Raw genomic sequence first — 13,978 nt, 5'->3', positions numbered from 1 at the left:
ATGTTGAAACTTGTGCCCAGCGGTACGTTTCTACAGTTGTACACGGAAAAAAAATCCGGAAGTCTTGGACTTCACTAATTTTTGAAGCATGAACAGTGTATGATTTTCCAGTAGTCGTGAATATAATCTCATGTTTTGGCATGGCCGATTGTGATTACACTCATAAATATGAATAAACTTCATGCTGCTTAAAAATCATACTCAGTCATTGTTCAAAAATTCATGACCAAAAAATCGCGATATTCATGTTTTCATGACTCGTTGTTCATGTCATGGCAAGACTTGAGCAAAATGTTTCGCATTCGCATTCGAGAAATTCGCAAACAAATGTTTAAGCATTTTTTTAAATCTTCTTTACTATTTAATTCAAACATTATTCTAACTGAAAAGAGCTGAAAATTTGATCAAAAATTCATTTATTAATATTGTAAATCGAACTATTAGATTTCAAGATATAGCGAGGTAAATTATCAGGGATGCCACTGCGAAAAACTGTTTTGCCTTCCTCACCTTACTGAGGAAAGGCTATAAAATCACTCGAAAACTGAACTTCTCAACTAGACCTCCTAGACCCACCTTCATGTATACCTATCGACTCAGAATCTGAATCTGAGCAAATGTCTGTGTGTGTGTGTGTGTGTAGGGATGTGGGTCTGTGCACCAAAAAATATGCACTCGATTATCTCAGCACTGGCTTAACCGATTTGGACTGTTTTGGTCTCATTCGATTCGTCTTGGGGTCCCATAAGTCCCTATTGAAAATTATGAAGTTTAGTAAAGTACTTCAAAAGTTATGCTAAAAAAACGATTTTGACTAAAGTCCGGAAGATTGTAAAAAGGGTGGTTTTTGTAAGAAACCCCAGCATGCTATACAATTTTAGAAAGGTATTTAAAAGACCTTTCCAACGCGACCAATACATTGAAGATCTGACAACCCTATCAAAAGTTATTAGCAATTAAGTGTTATTTATGCACTTTTTGGAAGCCGGATCTCAGATATCACGATGAAAACGTTGTCCTGATCTATCATGCAACCCGTCGTTGAACAGGTAATCAAAAGACCTTTCCAACGCGTCCAAAACATTGAAGATCTGACAACCCTATCAAAAGTTATAAGCACTTAAGAGTTATTTATACACTTTTTGGAGGCTAGTTCTCAGATATTTAGATGAAAACGTATTCCAAATATATCATGCGACCTATCTTTGGATAGGTAATTTAAAGACCTTCCCACGAGCGTGTCTATTTTCGATAGCATTACCCTTTGAATGAGAGGAAGGCACCAACCAACTAAGGGTGGATTAAGTATCGTTTTTACATAGAATTCAAATTTTAAGCGGCTCTACATCAGCAACCAGCAGATCAACAAAGTAAAATAAAATTGAAAGAACTTTTTTCAGCTTATCGATTTTTTTCTTTTTTGAGAGTTGCTTTTCGTTGGACAGTATTTTAAAATAGCAAAATCTAAACATGTGTGTGTGTGTGTGCAACCAACCAAACGGGACCACGCGGCCGCTTCTTACAAATTGAGTTGTTTCCATGTATTTTTAGATCTACATTCTATACATGCAAATAACTCGCATAGGCATTTGGAAGGTGTTAGCTCTGCCGAGCATCGGTGACCCATTTCTACGCTGGCTAGCCGAGCGCGAGGTACTTCAGCTTTATCGACAAGCCCCGCCCTGAAGAACGTTTGGACCAATCGGATTCAAACGTTATTTAGAACTTCCGAACCCTTATCAAATGGACAAGGACCCAGCGCGTATATAGTTGATAGTAACAGTATTCCTAATTCCAGTCATAGCTCACCAAGTCGCGAAGGCATAGTGGTTAGCATTTTTGCTTACCAATCCAAAGGACGGGGGATCGAACCCCGAATCGAGCGACTTTGATTTTTCGTTCATGTTCAGAGTTTCAAGATTTATATTTCCTATACTTTCTCGTTGGTCTCGGATAATCGAGTCTGGACCTGTACCTATTCTTTTCTGAAAAGTTTAAATCATAACCTACAACTTTGCCCAAGACACCAAATCAATCGGTAAATCCCTACTAAAAATACAGTTGTGAAATATTCACATACTGTCAACTGGGGCGAATCAGGACTACAGTCTGAAAAGGGGCAGCAGTTTTTAAAGCATTCAAAAGCTTCAAATTAGGAAATCGATGCACAAATTTAGTTGATCTTTATCTATTCTAACCGAAATCAATTAAAAATATCAAAACATAGTGCAAGAACCTGGCTAAAACAGCTGTCCAAATTCACCCACACAGAAAAAAAAATCAATTCAGTTCACGAGTGTGAGAACCACGAAGGAATTTATTCATGAGTATGGTGCATTTGCACTATAAACGTGAATAAATTCCTTCGTGGTTCTCGCTCACGATTTTGAGAATTGAGTTTTTTTCCGTGTAGATGACAGTACTTTAGAAAAGCACGCAAAATTGTACGGAGCAGATCAAATATTGATAAACTGAAATTATTTTAAGGTGCAGTAAATCTTTTTAAACTATTATTGTAAAAATAGTAGAAAATTTGAATAAAATTAGTTTCGAAGTTGATATGTTTAACAAACATATGAAAAAATCAAAAATCAAATCATCCACTTTAACGACTCGAACCTACACTGAAATAAAAAAAAAGTACCAAATTCCTAAATTCTTGGAATTTTGCCTCCTTTACTTATTGAGTAATCCAAAAAACCCAATTGCTAAATAAGGAAAGGAGCAAAAAATCCTAGAATTTAGGAATTTGGTACTCTTTTTTTATTTCAGTGTAGGAGTTCATAGGCTTGAATGGGGAGAGCACCTAAGCCTCTTTCTACTTCAAGCAACCTTCCACTCCAGGGTTTGAACTGACGACCTTTGGATTGCGAGCCCCACCGCCGCCAGCGATTCCGCCGGAGCAGGCTTGGTTTGGTGTGTTGTTTGTACTTATGGCATGGAGACGACTCCCACACCTGGAATGACTTAACGGCCTAACAACAGCCAGGGCCGGGACCGACGTATTACTTCATAATCGAATGGAAGGTTGGAGTAGATGGGAATCGAACCCATGATCATCTGCTTACAAAGTGGACCAAACATGAACCTTAAATAAAATTTAACCTTAAAAAAAACCTTGGTACGAGAAGAGCCCGTGGAGGGTTTTTGTTAAATTTTGTACTAATGCATTTTCAGAGTTGTGGAACTTTTAAGAGCTCCAAACCAATTTCAGTAACCTTTGTTTCCCATCACTTCTTTTTTCAAATCAGACAAATATTCCCATCAAAGAACCAATCTGTTTGTGCTCTCCTGCTCCACCACACACACACAGCTGGTAACGATCCGATCATCAGCCCAACATAACACTAAATATGTTGTAACATTCTCGTAATCTGTGTTTGCCCAAGTTTCAAGCTATTTAGACAGATTCCACTCCAGCTCAAAAGCACCGAAAGGGGGAGCAGGCCATGCAGTCAACCAAAATAGAGCTCCACCAGCGATATCGTTATAAAAAAATGCTCGATTTTTTCCCTCCGTGTCGTGGAACCGTATGGTGTTTATATTACATCGTTATTAATTTTTTTCTGCTCCTCTTTTCTCGATTGGTGTCTGTTTTCTCGGCCGCCAAGTGTCGAACATCGCCGCCACCGCGTCAGTCATTCTGAATGAAACATTAGGCCCGCGCCGACTGCCGCGAGAAGTCCCAGCTGTGGGCAGGCCCGGCCATGAATCATGCGCGGCGGCAAAAGAAGCTCCTGTGGAAAAAAGCGCCCCCTTCTCCGACCTTAGCTGGCTCACTCACAAAAAAGGGGTTATAAATTGCACATCATGGCTCTATCTATCCGGCCATCCATCTATCGGAAGCGCTCTGACACCGTCGTAGACAGCGCGGGACACGACCTGGTGGGTCAGCCGTCTGGAGTCCCACACCCGGGACGCATCCGGTTTGATCGGCGCTTCGTTCCGTTCGACTGGCAGCGCGAGATTATTTATCAAAATGGCCGATAATTTATTTAAAATTGCATTAAACAAATTACACACGCCCGGGTCGGCACGCGGCCCGACAGTCAAAACATATTTTTCCTGTCCCCAAATCGCTCAACAGTCGATTTATTCCGGACGCGGAAGGGTTGGAAATCCGAGCCAATTTTACAAAATTTGCAAAAAGCGGAATTTACGACCGTCATACCAGCGACGGATGATTTTTAACTGGGCGCCATTTTGGGCAGCCATCATGGTTAAATGTCGAATTTCGTGCTGCAAACAAACGCAAATCGGCTCGTTTAAAAAAAACCCTGAACCGACATCACGAAATCACGCTTTCACGTGAAATCTTAATTTGTACCAACGAGTCAAAACAGGTGCTTTCGACCCCGGTGAAAAGTGTCAAATTTCATAACTAGACACCCCTCCGCTAAGCAGCATAATTTGGACAACAACAAACCCATATTTACCGCAAATCCACAGAACACACCTGCCCCGCAAAGAGTCCCCCCCGAGAGAGAGGTTTGCCAGACAAATCAAATTGTCATTGCGTGCACAAGTCCGCGGAATGCGATTTGATTTCATGTTTAATTTGCATGTCTCTCGTGTGGCGACTAGTTGGTGGTTTGGTGCGACTCTGTGCCACAGCAAAATTTGTACAAATGTTTAACACAGATGTACCATTTCAGTTCGGCATAACTTCGCTACGCTACAATAGGGTGGTACAATTTCGGGGAACCCTCGGTGCTACACAGAAAAAAAATCGACGTCGTCGTGCTATCTTGTCACACCCGCCATTTTGACGTTCCGAGAAAAACGCGTTTTAATGTTTGACCTTGAATATTCAAAAACGAGAGCACGCAATGTAAACAATAACAAACACGTTTTGTTTGGCTCACCATTCTGTGCATTGTCCCAAAGTTTGATTGAAGTTGGTTGCTGGAGTCCCGAGTTATAATTACAAATGTTTACGGTAGTCTAGCTTGTACGTGCGACAAACGCATCCTGACTTTCCTTGCATGGAATCCCTTTGGCCTTTTGTCGCACTTACATCAATTTTCATGGAGTGACAAGATAGCACGACAAGATTGAAACTACTTTCATATGTAAAGTGACAAAAATGCACGGAGTTTTTTCGGTTTTTGTTGAATATCTCAGGATTGTAATCGAATTTTGGGGATCTGTGAAGGTCAAAAGGTGAGGCATTGTGAGCTGCACAAAATTGCGTTCTTAACTCAGTTTGGCCCAAAATGCACGTACGACAAGTTAGCACGATGGCGACGAAATGATTCCACAATATTCATCAGGCAATGGTGACAGATTTTGAGGCAAAAAACTGCGGAATATTGCATCAAAAAATGATAAATTTTCATAATATTACATTATTTGAACATTACATCAGAAAATGATGAATTTTCACCAGTTTCTGGTAAATCAGATCATCAGATTCACATTTTTACACATTTTTAGGTGATATTACAAAAATACCGATTAAGGTGGTAGATGGTGTCCTTCACTTTTGGGCCAATGACTGTCAATGATGGTTCTGAATTCAAGATCCAGAAAAAGTAAATTGAAATAAAATAATAATCAATATATGTAAAATGCTTCTATAAACAACACAAAGAAACCCATTTTTTGATTGAAACATTCTGAATCAAGATTTGAATGTTTTTCTTAAACAAACATGGCCGCCAAATGGCCGGTTGGGGATGATTCCTTCCAGAGCCTTAATATGAAATGGTCTCTTGTCATCATCAACAACTCACTCAATGCGTTGAACTATTTCAATACAAAAAGAAAACCGTGACGTAGTGAATGAGCACAAATTCATTCAAAGTAAAGTTTGACTGCTTACGGACCTCGTTCCTAATCTTTTACAACCCAACCCCTGGGTGCTGAATAGTGGTTCGCAAAACAACCTCAATTTTGAACTGTCAAAGTGGAACCAATTTACTGTTCGCCAAAAGTAGAGAGTATTGTTATCGATCATTAAAAATGGTTTTTTTGCAAGAATAAAAAATGTGTGGCTTTTAGAATCAGAAATTGAAGTCAAGAAATCTTAAGAAAGTTGACGAAGAGATCGTCATTTTTTATAATTATGAATGGAAGTTTTTTAGGGTGTCAATGCGGTTGTATTTATACAGAAGCTGTCTTTATTGTTTGATTCCGATTAAAAACCTACTGGTTTCGTGAAAATCTTCTCTGTTTGTTGGATCAGTTTCGCTAGAATCAGCGATGTTTTTTTCGCTGGACCAAGAAGATTCCAAAATCAGCCAGGGAATTTATCTGCAACATCACAGAATTACACTCTCGCCGCAGTTCTTTGTCACCAGTAGAAAAGAAAAACCTCTTCTAACCGATCGAAACTTAAAAACACGCACAATTTTCCAGCAAAAATGTAAAAAACTAGAAAAAATAAAACACATACTACTGTTTGTAAAACAGCTCGTTTACCAGTAAGAAAAAAGTCATGCTTGTGCTTGAACAGCCTCCTACTTTGTAGATGTAAACAAAGTGGGATCATTCGAAAATCACGTTACGCATTCTCTCTATTCATCACCCAGCCCAACCCCACCCAATTCGCCATTAATCATTTATTCAACCAATTTTTGACCTTTAAAAAGCATTTGGAAAAAAGAACTCTACAAATTGCAGAAATGTCTTAAGTTGGAAGTGTGACTTGGTTTATGTGACTTTGACAATGTTTTAAAAAAGTCAGTTTTATGGAGTCATCTTTGTGTGGTTCACAGAAAAAAAATCATGGTAATATTACATCTGGGAAGGGGTACATCTTTTATGTCAGAAAAAATGTGTAATTTTACCTCTGAAAATGGGTAATTTTACCACTATTCTGGTGTAATGACGCTTTTTCAGTCTAAATTGAGGTAAAATTACTTCATAAAAGAGGTAATATTCAAACTTCCAAAATTACAGCTCCCAAATTCACACAAATTTTTAACTGTGTTCTTACTAACATTTTCTCTATACTATGTGAAAATAAGTACAGTCGATCTTCTCGATATCAATATTGCTCCTACTGTGATTCAATTATTTAGTCCCTTCAAGAAGCATGCTTTGATGTATCGTTCTATAATTTGATACTTCCCGCTCTCGACGGTTTCTTTTATAATTACAACGTGAGAGTCCACTGTATGAAATATTTTTGTAGTGTATCAGACTTTGCCTCTAAGCATTTTTTTAAACAATAATTGAAAATGGTATCGATTTCTAGTAGAAATCGATGTGCGAGTAATATTTCTATTTTTAAAACAAAAAAAAATTTTTTAATTCATAAGTCAGAGGTAAATTTTTTTTCCGAGCTTTTCTATGGTTCAAAATTTGCGGTTTTGTGTAGCTTTAAATACATCAGTTAATTTAAAAAAAATCTGATTCAGTGTAAATTAAAAAAAAATTGCAATTCTTTCCGATTACCATTCTTTCTAAATAGCCCTCATCAATACCTACAACTTTGCTAAAGACACCAAACCGATCAGAAAATCTTTTCAAAAGATAAAGTTTTCCGAATATTTAAGTACCATTCTTGTACAGAAAGCTGTCAAAATTGTATGGAGCCTTGTGTGGGTGAAATAGCTTCTATGGTAATAGGGAATGTCTTCGTGAAGTTTGAGCCACATCAGAAAGTATAAAAATTAAAAATACACAGAATCGACCGGTTTTGTAAAGAATTGCTCATATGGAATATGTAAGCAAACTAAAACTACACGGACAAATATTAATCACATGTAAACTCGGTTAATGTAAACTCGAGATTCGACGTAAACGGTTGAATCACACGAAAAATCATGTTTTCACGTGTAATTTGTTGTAAATTTACATCAAAGTGCATTTAAATTTAAATGTTGTTTAAATCCGGAATTTCTTTTTTGTGTGTACTACAAATTTGTAGAACCTTTGTCAACCACTCACGTTTAAGTGTGATTTGGTCCAATAAAGCAACTCAACGAACTCAATGTTTATTATGTTAGTGACTTCTTCGGTGTTTTGACAGCTGTCATTGCACAGTGGTCTAGATCGCAACATTAAGTGGAAAATATAAATAGTTACCGAAAATTGATGGCGTGGCTTTGGTGTCTTGAGAATAGTTGTTGCAAATGAAAAAGAGTAGCTTTTGGTTTGGGTGAAAATTTGTGTGGTTTACGATTAGGTAGGTATTTTGTTAAAGACACCAACATTTTATCGTGCACACATTCTATGGCCAAATTAAGAGAAAGTAAACCCTCAAACATATGTGTTTGAACGTAAAGTTTTATAGAAAACTGTTGTGGATTTAAAAAGTTACAGCCATTGTTAAGTACGAGAATTTAAATATCTCAAACATGTGCAGGTCACATTTAAGCACCAGGTTGCATTCGAAATTGGTTCCACAAACGCTGACAAAATCTCAGAGGTATCTTTAAACTTCAGATACGTTAATTTGAAAATGCTTTATTTTCAAAGAAAAAGTGTATGGAATTACCCTGACAAATATGAAAAAAACATGACAGCTGTCATTTCATAACTCCTTTTCACTTAGAGGTTTATGAAAAGAACTGTCATACAATCCAGAAATTCTATGAAATATGTGCAAAGAGCTTACTGCACTTCAGAGAAAAACCATTTGGCCCTGTCTAAATATTTTAAGGTGAAACGGAAGGCAGCGCCATATTGACACCATGACTCAAGTTATTGGAAGCACTTTTAAGGAAAAGAGCGTAACTTACGAAGTTCGTTTTTTTTTTTGCAGATACCGAACAGGTCGATAGCAAGCTTTCTGTCCTGTTCAGAAATTGATTTAAGGTGAAGCCGTGGATCATTTTCGAAGAAAATTGATCATCACTATAAAATATTATTTTTTAAATTCATTTTAACGAATTTCTTCACCAAAAGGAATCAGCATGTGCCGGTTGTTGCCTTCTTGAAGCCACTGAAAGAATGTTTGATCTAATTCAACTGTGCTTCAAAATTTATATAATTTTGTGGTACAGTCATTGACGACCTAGTTGGCAATCATTGATTAATGACAATTTCCATAACTTTGCAAGGAATTGGATAATCGTTACCAAAAGGAATCAGCATGTGTAGGGCACTATTCTAAACAACTTGTAGAAGGAATTTTGTCAAAATATTGATAGCGACGCAAAATTTATATGTTTGAACGAAAAATCATGGCAATGATGGAAGTCTTTACGTTAAGTTGACCATAAGTTTTCTAATAATTGGCGTCCTGTTTCACCTTAAGCGATATTTATGCATTTTTTTTTAAGCCAAATCTCACTTAACTGTATGAAACCATGTCCGGATCCATCATCCAACCAATCGTTATATAAGTAATTGAAAGCCCTTCCAAACAAATCCAAAAGTTTGAAGATCTGACAACACTGTCTCATGTTTTCGTCGTTTTAATAATATAGATGCATTTTTGAAAGACAGATCTCTTGGGTTTTTTATATCTTTTGGATTTAGTTGATTCTGTAAAACAACAGCTTTTTTCGATACTTTTGTGTGGCCCATTTTTAGTAACGAGTAGGGGATACCAAAGCCATGAGTGGATTAAGTTATCAACTTTAAATTAATTAGATTTTACCAAATTATTTTATCTCTTTAGTTTAAGAAACAACTGATAATTGAAAAGTTTTCTTATTGTCCTCTTAATTTGTTGGATTTATCTGCCTTTAAAATCAATTTGCTTCATTGTTCTGACAGGTGCTTCTGTTGTAATTTTATCGAGTCACTCAAAGTTAGTGAAATATTCCGTTCGCCACCGTAAAGTAGCACATAAAATCTTGTAAGCCACCGCTTCATCTAGCCTCCATTTCCAAGTGAGTGCCAGCCAAGAAAGCATTCTCAAGAGCTGTTGCCGTTCTCACCCGAAAAGAAGCAGCATAAAATCGGGCAGCATACTGATAAAATTTAATGAAGTGTTGCTTTCCAAGTCCCAACCCATGCATGCCAAAGTTGCATCCTTCGCTCCTGCTGCTGGCTGCTGCCACTCTCTGGAGTCTACTCGATTTATTAAAAAGTGCAAAATATAATTTATTTCATATTAAAGTTTCTTATCTTGCGCGCTCTTCTTCACGGTGTAATATCTTCGTTCTCTCCCTCTCTCTTTCCCGTTACAGAAGGATTACTCTCGTACAGCATCCCCAAGGGCGTGATTCGTGGCATGGAGGTTGACCTGTCGGACCGCACGTACGACGGCGAGGAGGAGGGCGACCGGCTGGTCGGCGGGCTTGGCCAGCTGGTCGACGGCCAGAAGGGAGCCGATAACTTTCGCATCGATATCCACGGCTTCGGCAAGGGTGAGTACAACGACTACCACGAGTAGCGAACCGTGAGCAGGGCAATCCGTTACACTGGCGAAAGCTGGTCCATTTTTCCTACCTCCGCGCCGCGATGAGGGAGATCAACGGGGGATGCTGACCAGCGATGGGTATTTATCATGGGGTATTAAAGATGCTGAAAGGGATAAATTGTGTGACATTCATGGGGGAAGTAGAAGATTTCCCGGGAGAATTGAGGGTGAGATTTGGGTCATATGATTGTGAAAAATATTAAGATGGATCATTGATGCCTTTGGATCATCTTGGATGGTTAAGACACAGAGCTATTGCGAATAAGAATACTAACCATCAAAAAGATCTTCGCTTCTAAATTTAAGACACAAATAATCGGTATAAGAAAAAACAAAATTTGCCCTCAATAAGTATCATGTTTTCGTCCGCTCATTCCTTATTCAAAAAGTTTACGCTATCGACATCAACCCGCCACCACCAAGCAAGAACCCACGCTAAAATCTTCATCGGTAGACCGCACTTAGGGAACAGGTGGCCCGGCTCGGCTTTCGATCGACCGATTTCCCAACCCCCGCATGGCGTAAGTAATTCCGCGCTCGCCCAACGGCATCAACATTATTCATCGTGGTGCGGTGAACCCGATTCTCCTTCGCCAGGACCAAAGGATGGCCTCCCGCGGTGTTAAGTGCTGCGGACTACCCATGGAAGGTGCGGGCAAGTGGGGTAAAACCTTGGGTTCGTTGTTTGCCCGCGTGCAAAGCGTCCGCCCATAAAACGTTGTTTGCTTTATTGATTTTCAACCGGGACTAGGGATTTTGCCCACGGGGGTTGAAAAGCAGCATTTTCTGTCGACAACGCACAATTTTCCGATCCGATCCGGGATGGTGGAGGTGGTGGCCTTGGCGCGTGAAAATATTGACTCTTTACACTGCTGGCAGTCAAGCGGGCGAAATTTTGCGGACCAAAGTTGGTATCTTGAGAATCTACCGGCGTGAACCAGACCAAAATATTTGCAAATTACGGTCCCGAGGCCTAGTGCTCATTAAACCGATATCGGGGAATGAAAACTTTTCCAGCGTCCGGCTGTGCACTTGCAGAAAATCGATAGCGCCATCATTTGCGACGTTTGGAACTAAATCTTGCGAAACGAGCTAAGCGAAGACTTTTCCTTTCGACTTCATCGCCCCTTGAACCGAATCGAATCGAACGCAGTGGCATCCCGGAGAAATCTAATATCGGAGATCATTACTCTTTCCCAACCACACAAAATATCGTCTTTCTCGGTGAGTGTGGAAGATTCGGGGGAGTTTGTCGAGCAGGGTCGACCTAAAACCGGGTAACGATGGGGTTGTTTTTGAATGATTTAGTGTCTCTGCACTCTGGCACTGGGTTTGTGGGGCAGCGCTGTAGCATAGGGACTGTTGAGAGAAGCAACTAAGATTAAGTGTGGAGAAAATACAGCTTCAAACTAACCTCAAAAATATCAAGAAGCTCAACAATCTCAACAATCTCAACAAATTCATCTTATAAACTCAACAACTCATTATCTCAAAAATTTGACAACTCTTCAACTTGACAACTCAACAATCTAACAACCTCAATAACCTCAACAACCACAATAACCTCAACAACTCAAAAACATTAACAACCCCAATCACCTGAATAAACCTTTCGATAGCCTGAATAACCTCAATTATATCATCAACTCTAAAAACTTTAATAACCCCAATGACCTAAATAACCTTAAAAGCCTCAACAACCTCACGCACAAAAATTAAGTGAGTTTGAATCAAAACTCCTGTTTGTTTAAAACAAATATCTTACTTTATGAAATCAACAAACCTATTTTATGAACTTAATAATCACATATTATCAATCTCACAAACATTTTGTCAGTTTGGCAAACATGTTTGTTGTCTCCGATTCGATTTTTTTAAACGTGTACTGAAAATTTTGAGTGTATTATTTTCAACTTCACTGAACTATAAAGATGGCCGATGTTTTCTTTGTGCGGCTTTTTAACGACAATTCTTCGGAATGTGGCAAGTTCGTAAGTATTCATTATCTTCAGTATTGAATTTTGAATACAATATGTTGTTTTCTTTTTAAATCAATCAGTGATGGTCGCGAATCCAACGTAGAATTGCTGGTCCAGTTCCGGCCAAGGTTCCTGGATTCCTGCTGTTATCAGGTGAGAGGTCTTTATTTCTTTTTAACAATGTTGTTCCATTAGGAACAAATAATGCCACAATGAACTGTTCCCAAGGATAAATATTCTAAAACAATTGCATTTTTTCAGTGTTTTTCCCGCATTGGATCCACAACTAAGTCAGCAGAGGATTTTCCTGGCTCCAGTTTCAGGACAACAGAGTGTTATTAGTGAAATTTTGAGTGATTAATCAGTTAAATTGTATAGTAAATGAAGTCTTGAAAAATATAAATAAAATATAAACAAACAATACTGACTTTGAAAATACAGAAAAAGAAGAGAAGAAGAATAACCTGTTAAACCAGATTATCAGTTCCATAATATAGTTTATTCATTCGATAAACATGTTTGTTGAACCATCCCTCATGATAGTTGTTCGATTGAAAATGTCATTTTGGGGTCATAACAAACATGTTTGTTGAATCCACAAAATTGTTGGTTTGAATTGGACAAACATGTTTGCGGGCCCTGAGATGACTATCATGTTTGTGGAGTACACCCAACATTTTGCTGGGTGTACAATCGGATTTTTCTGCGTGTACATAAAAATGTATATTATCAGCCATTGTATCCCTTTAAAAAATGAAAGATAAAAAAATTAAGAAGCTGCTTTTTTCTGGTGTCATCTAGTATCCTTGGAAACGAACTTGATTTTCAATAAATGTGAATCAAAGTTTTTTTTTTAATTTCATTTTTTAAAGGGTTACAATGGCTGATAATATACATTTTTATGTATGTTTCTATTGTAAAATTGTCTCAGGAACACGAATATGATAAAATTATCACCATAAAATGGGATCTAAGAGGTCCCCGAGCAAAAATTTACAACCAAAAAATTCACTAAAAGTAAAAGTGTCTATTCAATATGTTAAACTGTCTTACCCAAAGCGGTCTCAGTCTCAGATGGTAGTTTCAGATGTCTCCTACAAGCTGCAGGTCGATCCGAGTTGATATCTGGATGGAACACTTTTTTATTTGAGTTTGAAAATTATGCTATTTTTTCACTAAAATGCCAATAACTCCCTTTAGAATTAACCAATTGGGATGCTCTACCCTGCATTTTGTTGCATTTTTGAAGCCCTTTAAGATACATTTTGAATTTTGAAATTAAATTGAATTTTGCCTGAGTTATAGCCTTTTTAAGATTTTTTACGTTTTTGAACCTTCAAACTTTGTGTCCCGATTTGCCCCACTTCCCGTTGACCTATAGTGCTCATATTTTGGCCAGATGCTAGTTTTATCTGAACAAACAACCCCTGAAAATTTCAGGCAGATTGGTGAGGTCGATGCGAGATGGGTATGCTTTGCTCGTGGACTCGCTCTTAAGCTTTTCTAATTTTTTTCTCCCAAGATGGCGGTCAATTATATTCAATCAGACTATTTGGCTGCGTTAAATGCTCTTTTAGGAGCTTTTGGTTTTAAGTGAGCTTTCTGCATGCCTAATGGCACTTGACAGCTACAGCACCCTTAGTTTTAATGAAGCATGCGATAAAACCGTTTGGCATGG

The 13,978-nt window shown here is 38.2% G+C and overlaps 1 protein-coding gene across 2 annotated transcripts in view; it reads left to right on the top strand.

Moving 5' to 3' along the window:
* Positions 1-13,978, top strand: part of LOC120421982 (discoidin domain-containing receptor tyrosine kinase B) — a 527,019-nt gene that overhangs the window by 359,284 nt on the left and 153,757 nt on the right. For both annotated transcript variants that reach the window (XM_039585292.2, XM_039585291.2), the window contains exon 6: positions 10,089-10,268. In XM_039585292.2, the coding sequence (XP_039441226.1) occupies positions 10,089-10,268 (180 nt within the window). The remainder of the gene's footprint in view (positions 1-10,088; positions 10,269-13,978) is intronic.

The sequence above is a fragment of the Culex pipiens genome, chromosome 2, assembly GCF_016801865.2.
Source record: "Culex pipiens pallens isolate TS chromosome 2, TS_CPP_V2, whole genome shotgun sequence".
NCBI lineage: Eukaryota > Metazoa > Arthropoda > Insecta > Diptera > Culicidae > Culex > Culex pipiens.
This window is presented reverse-complemented; position numbering and strand designations above follow the sequence as displayed.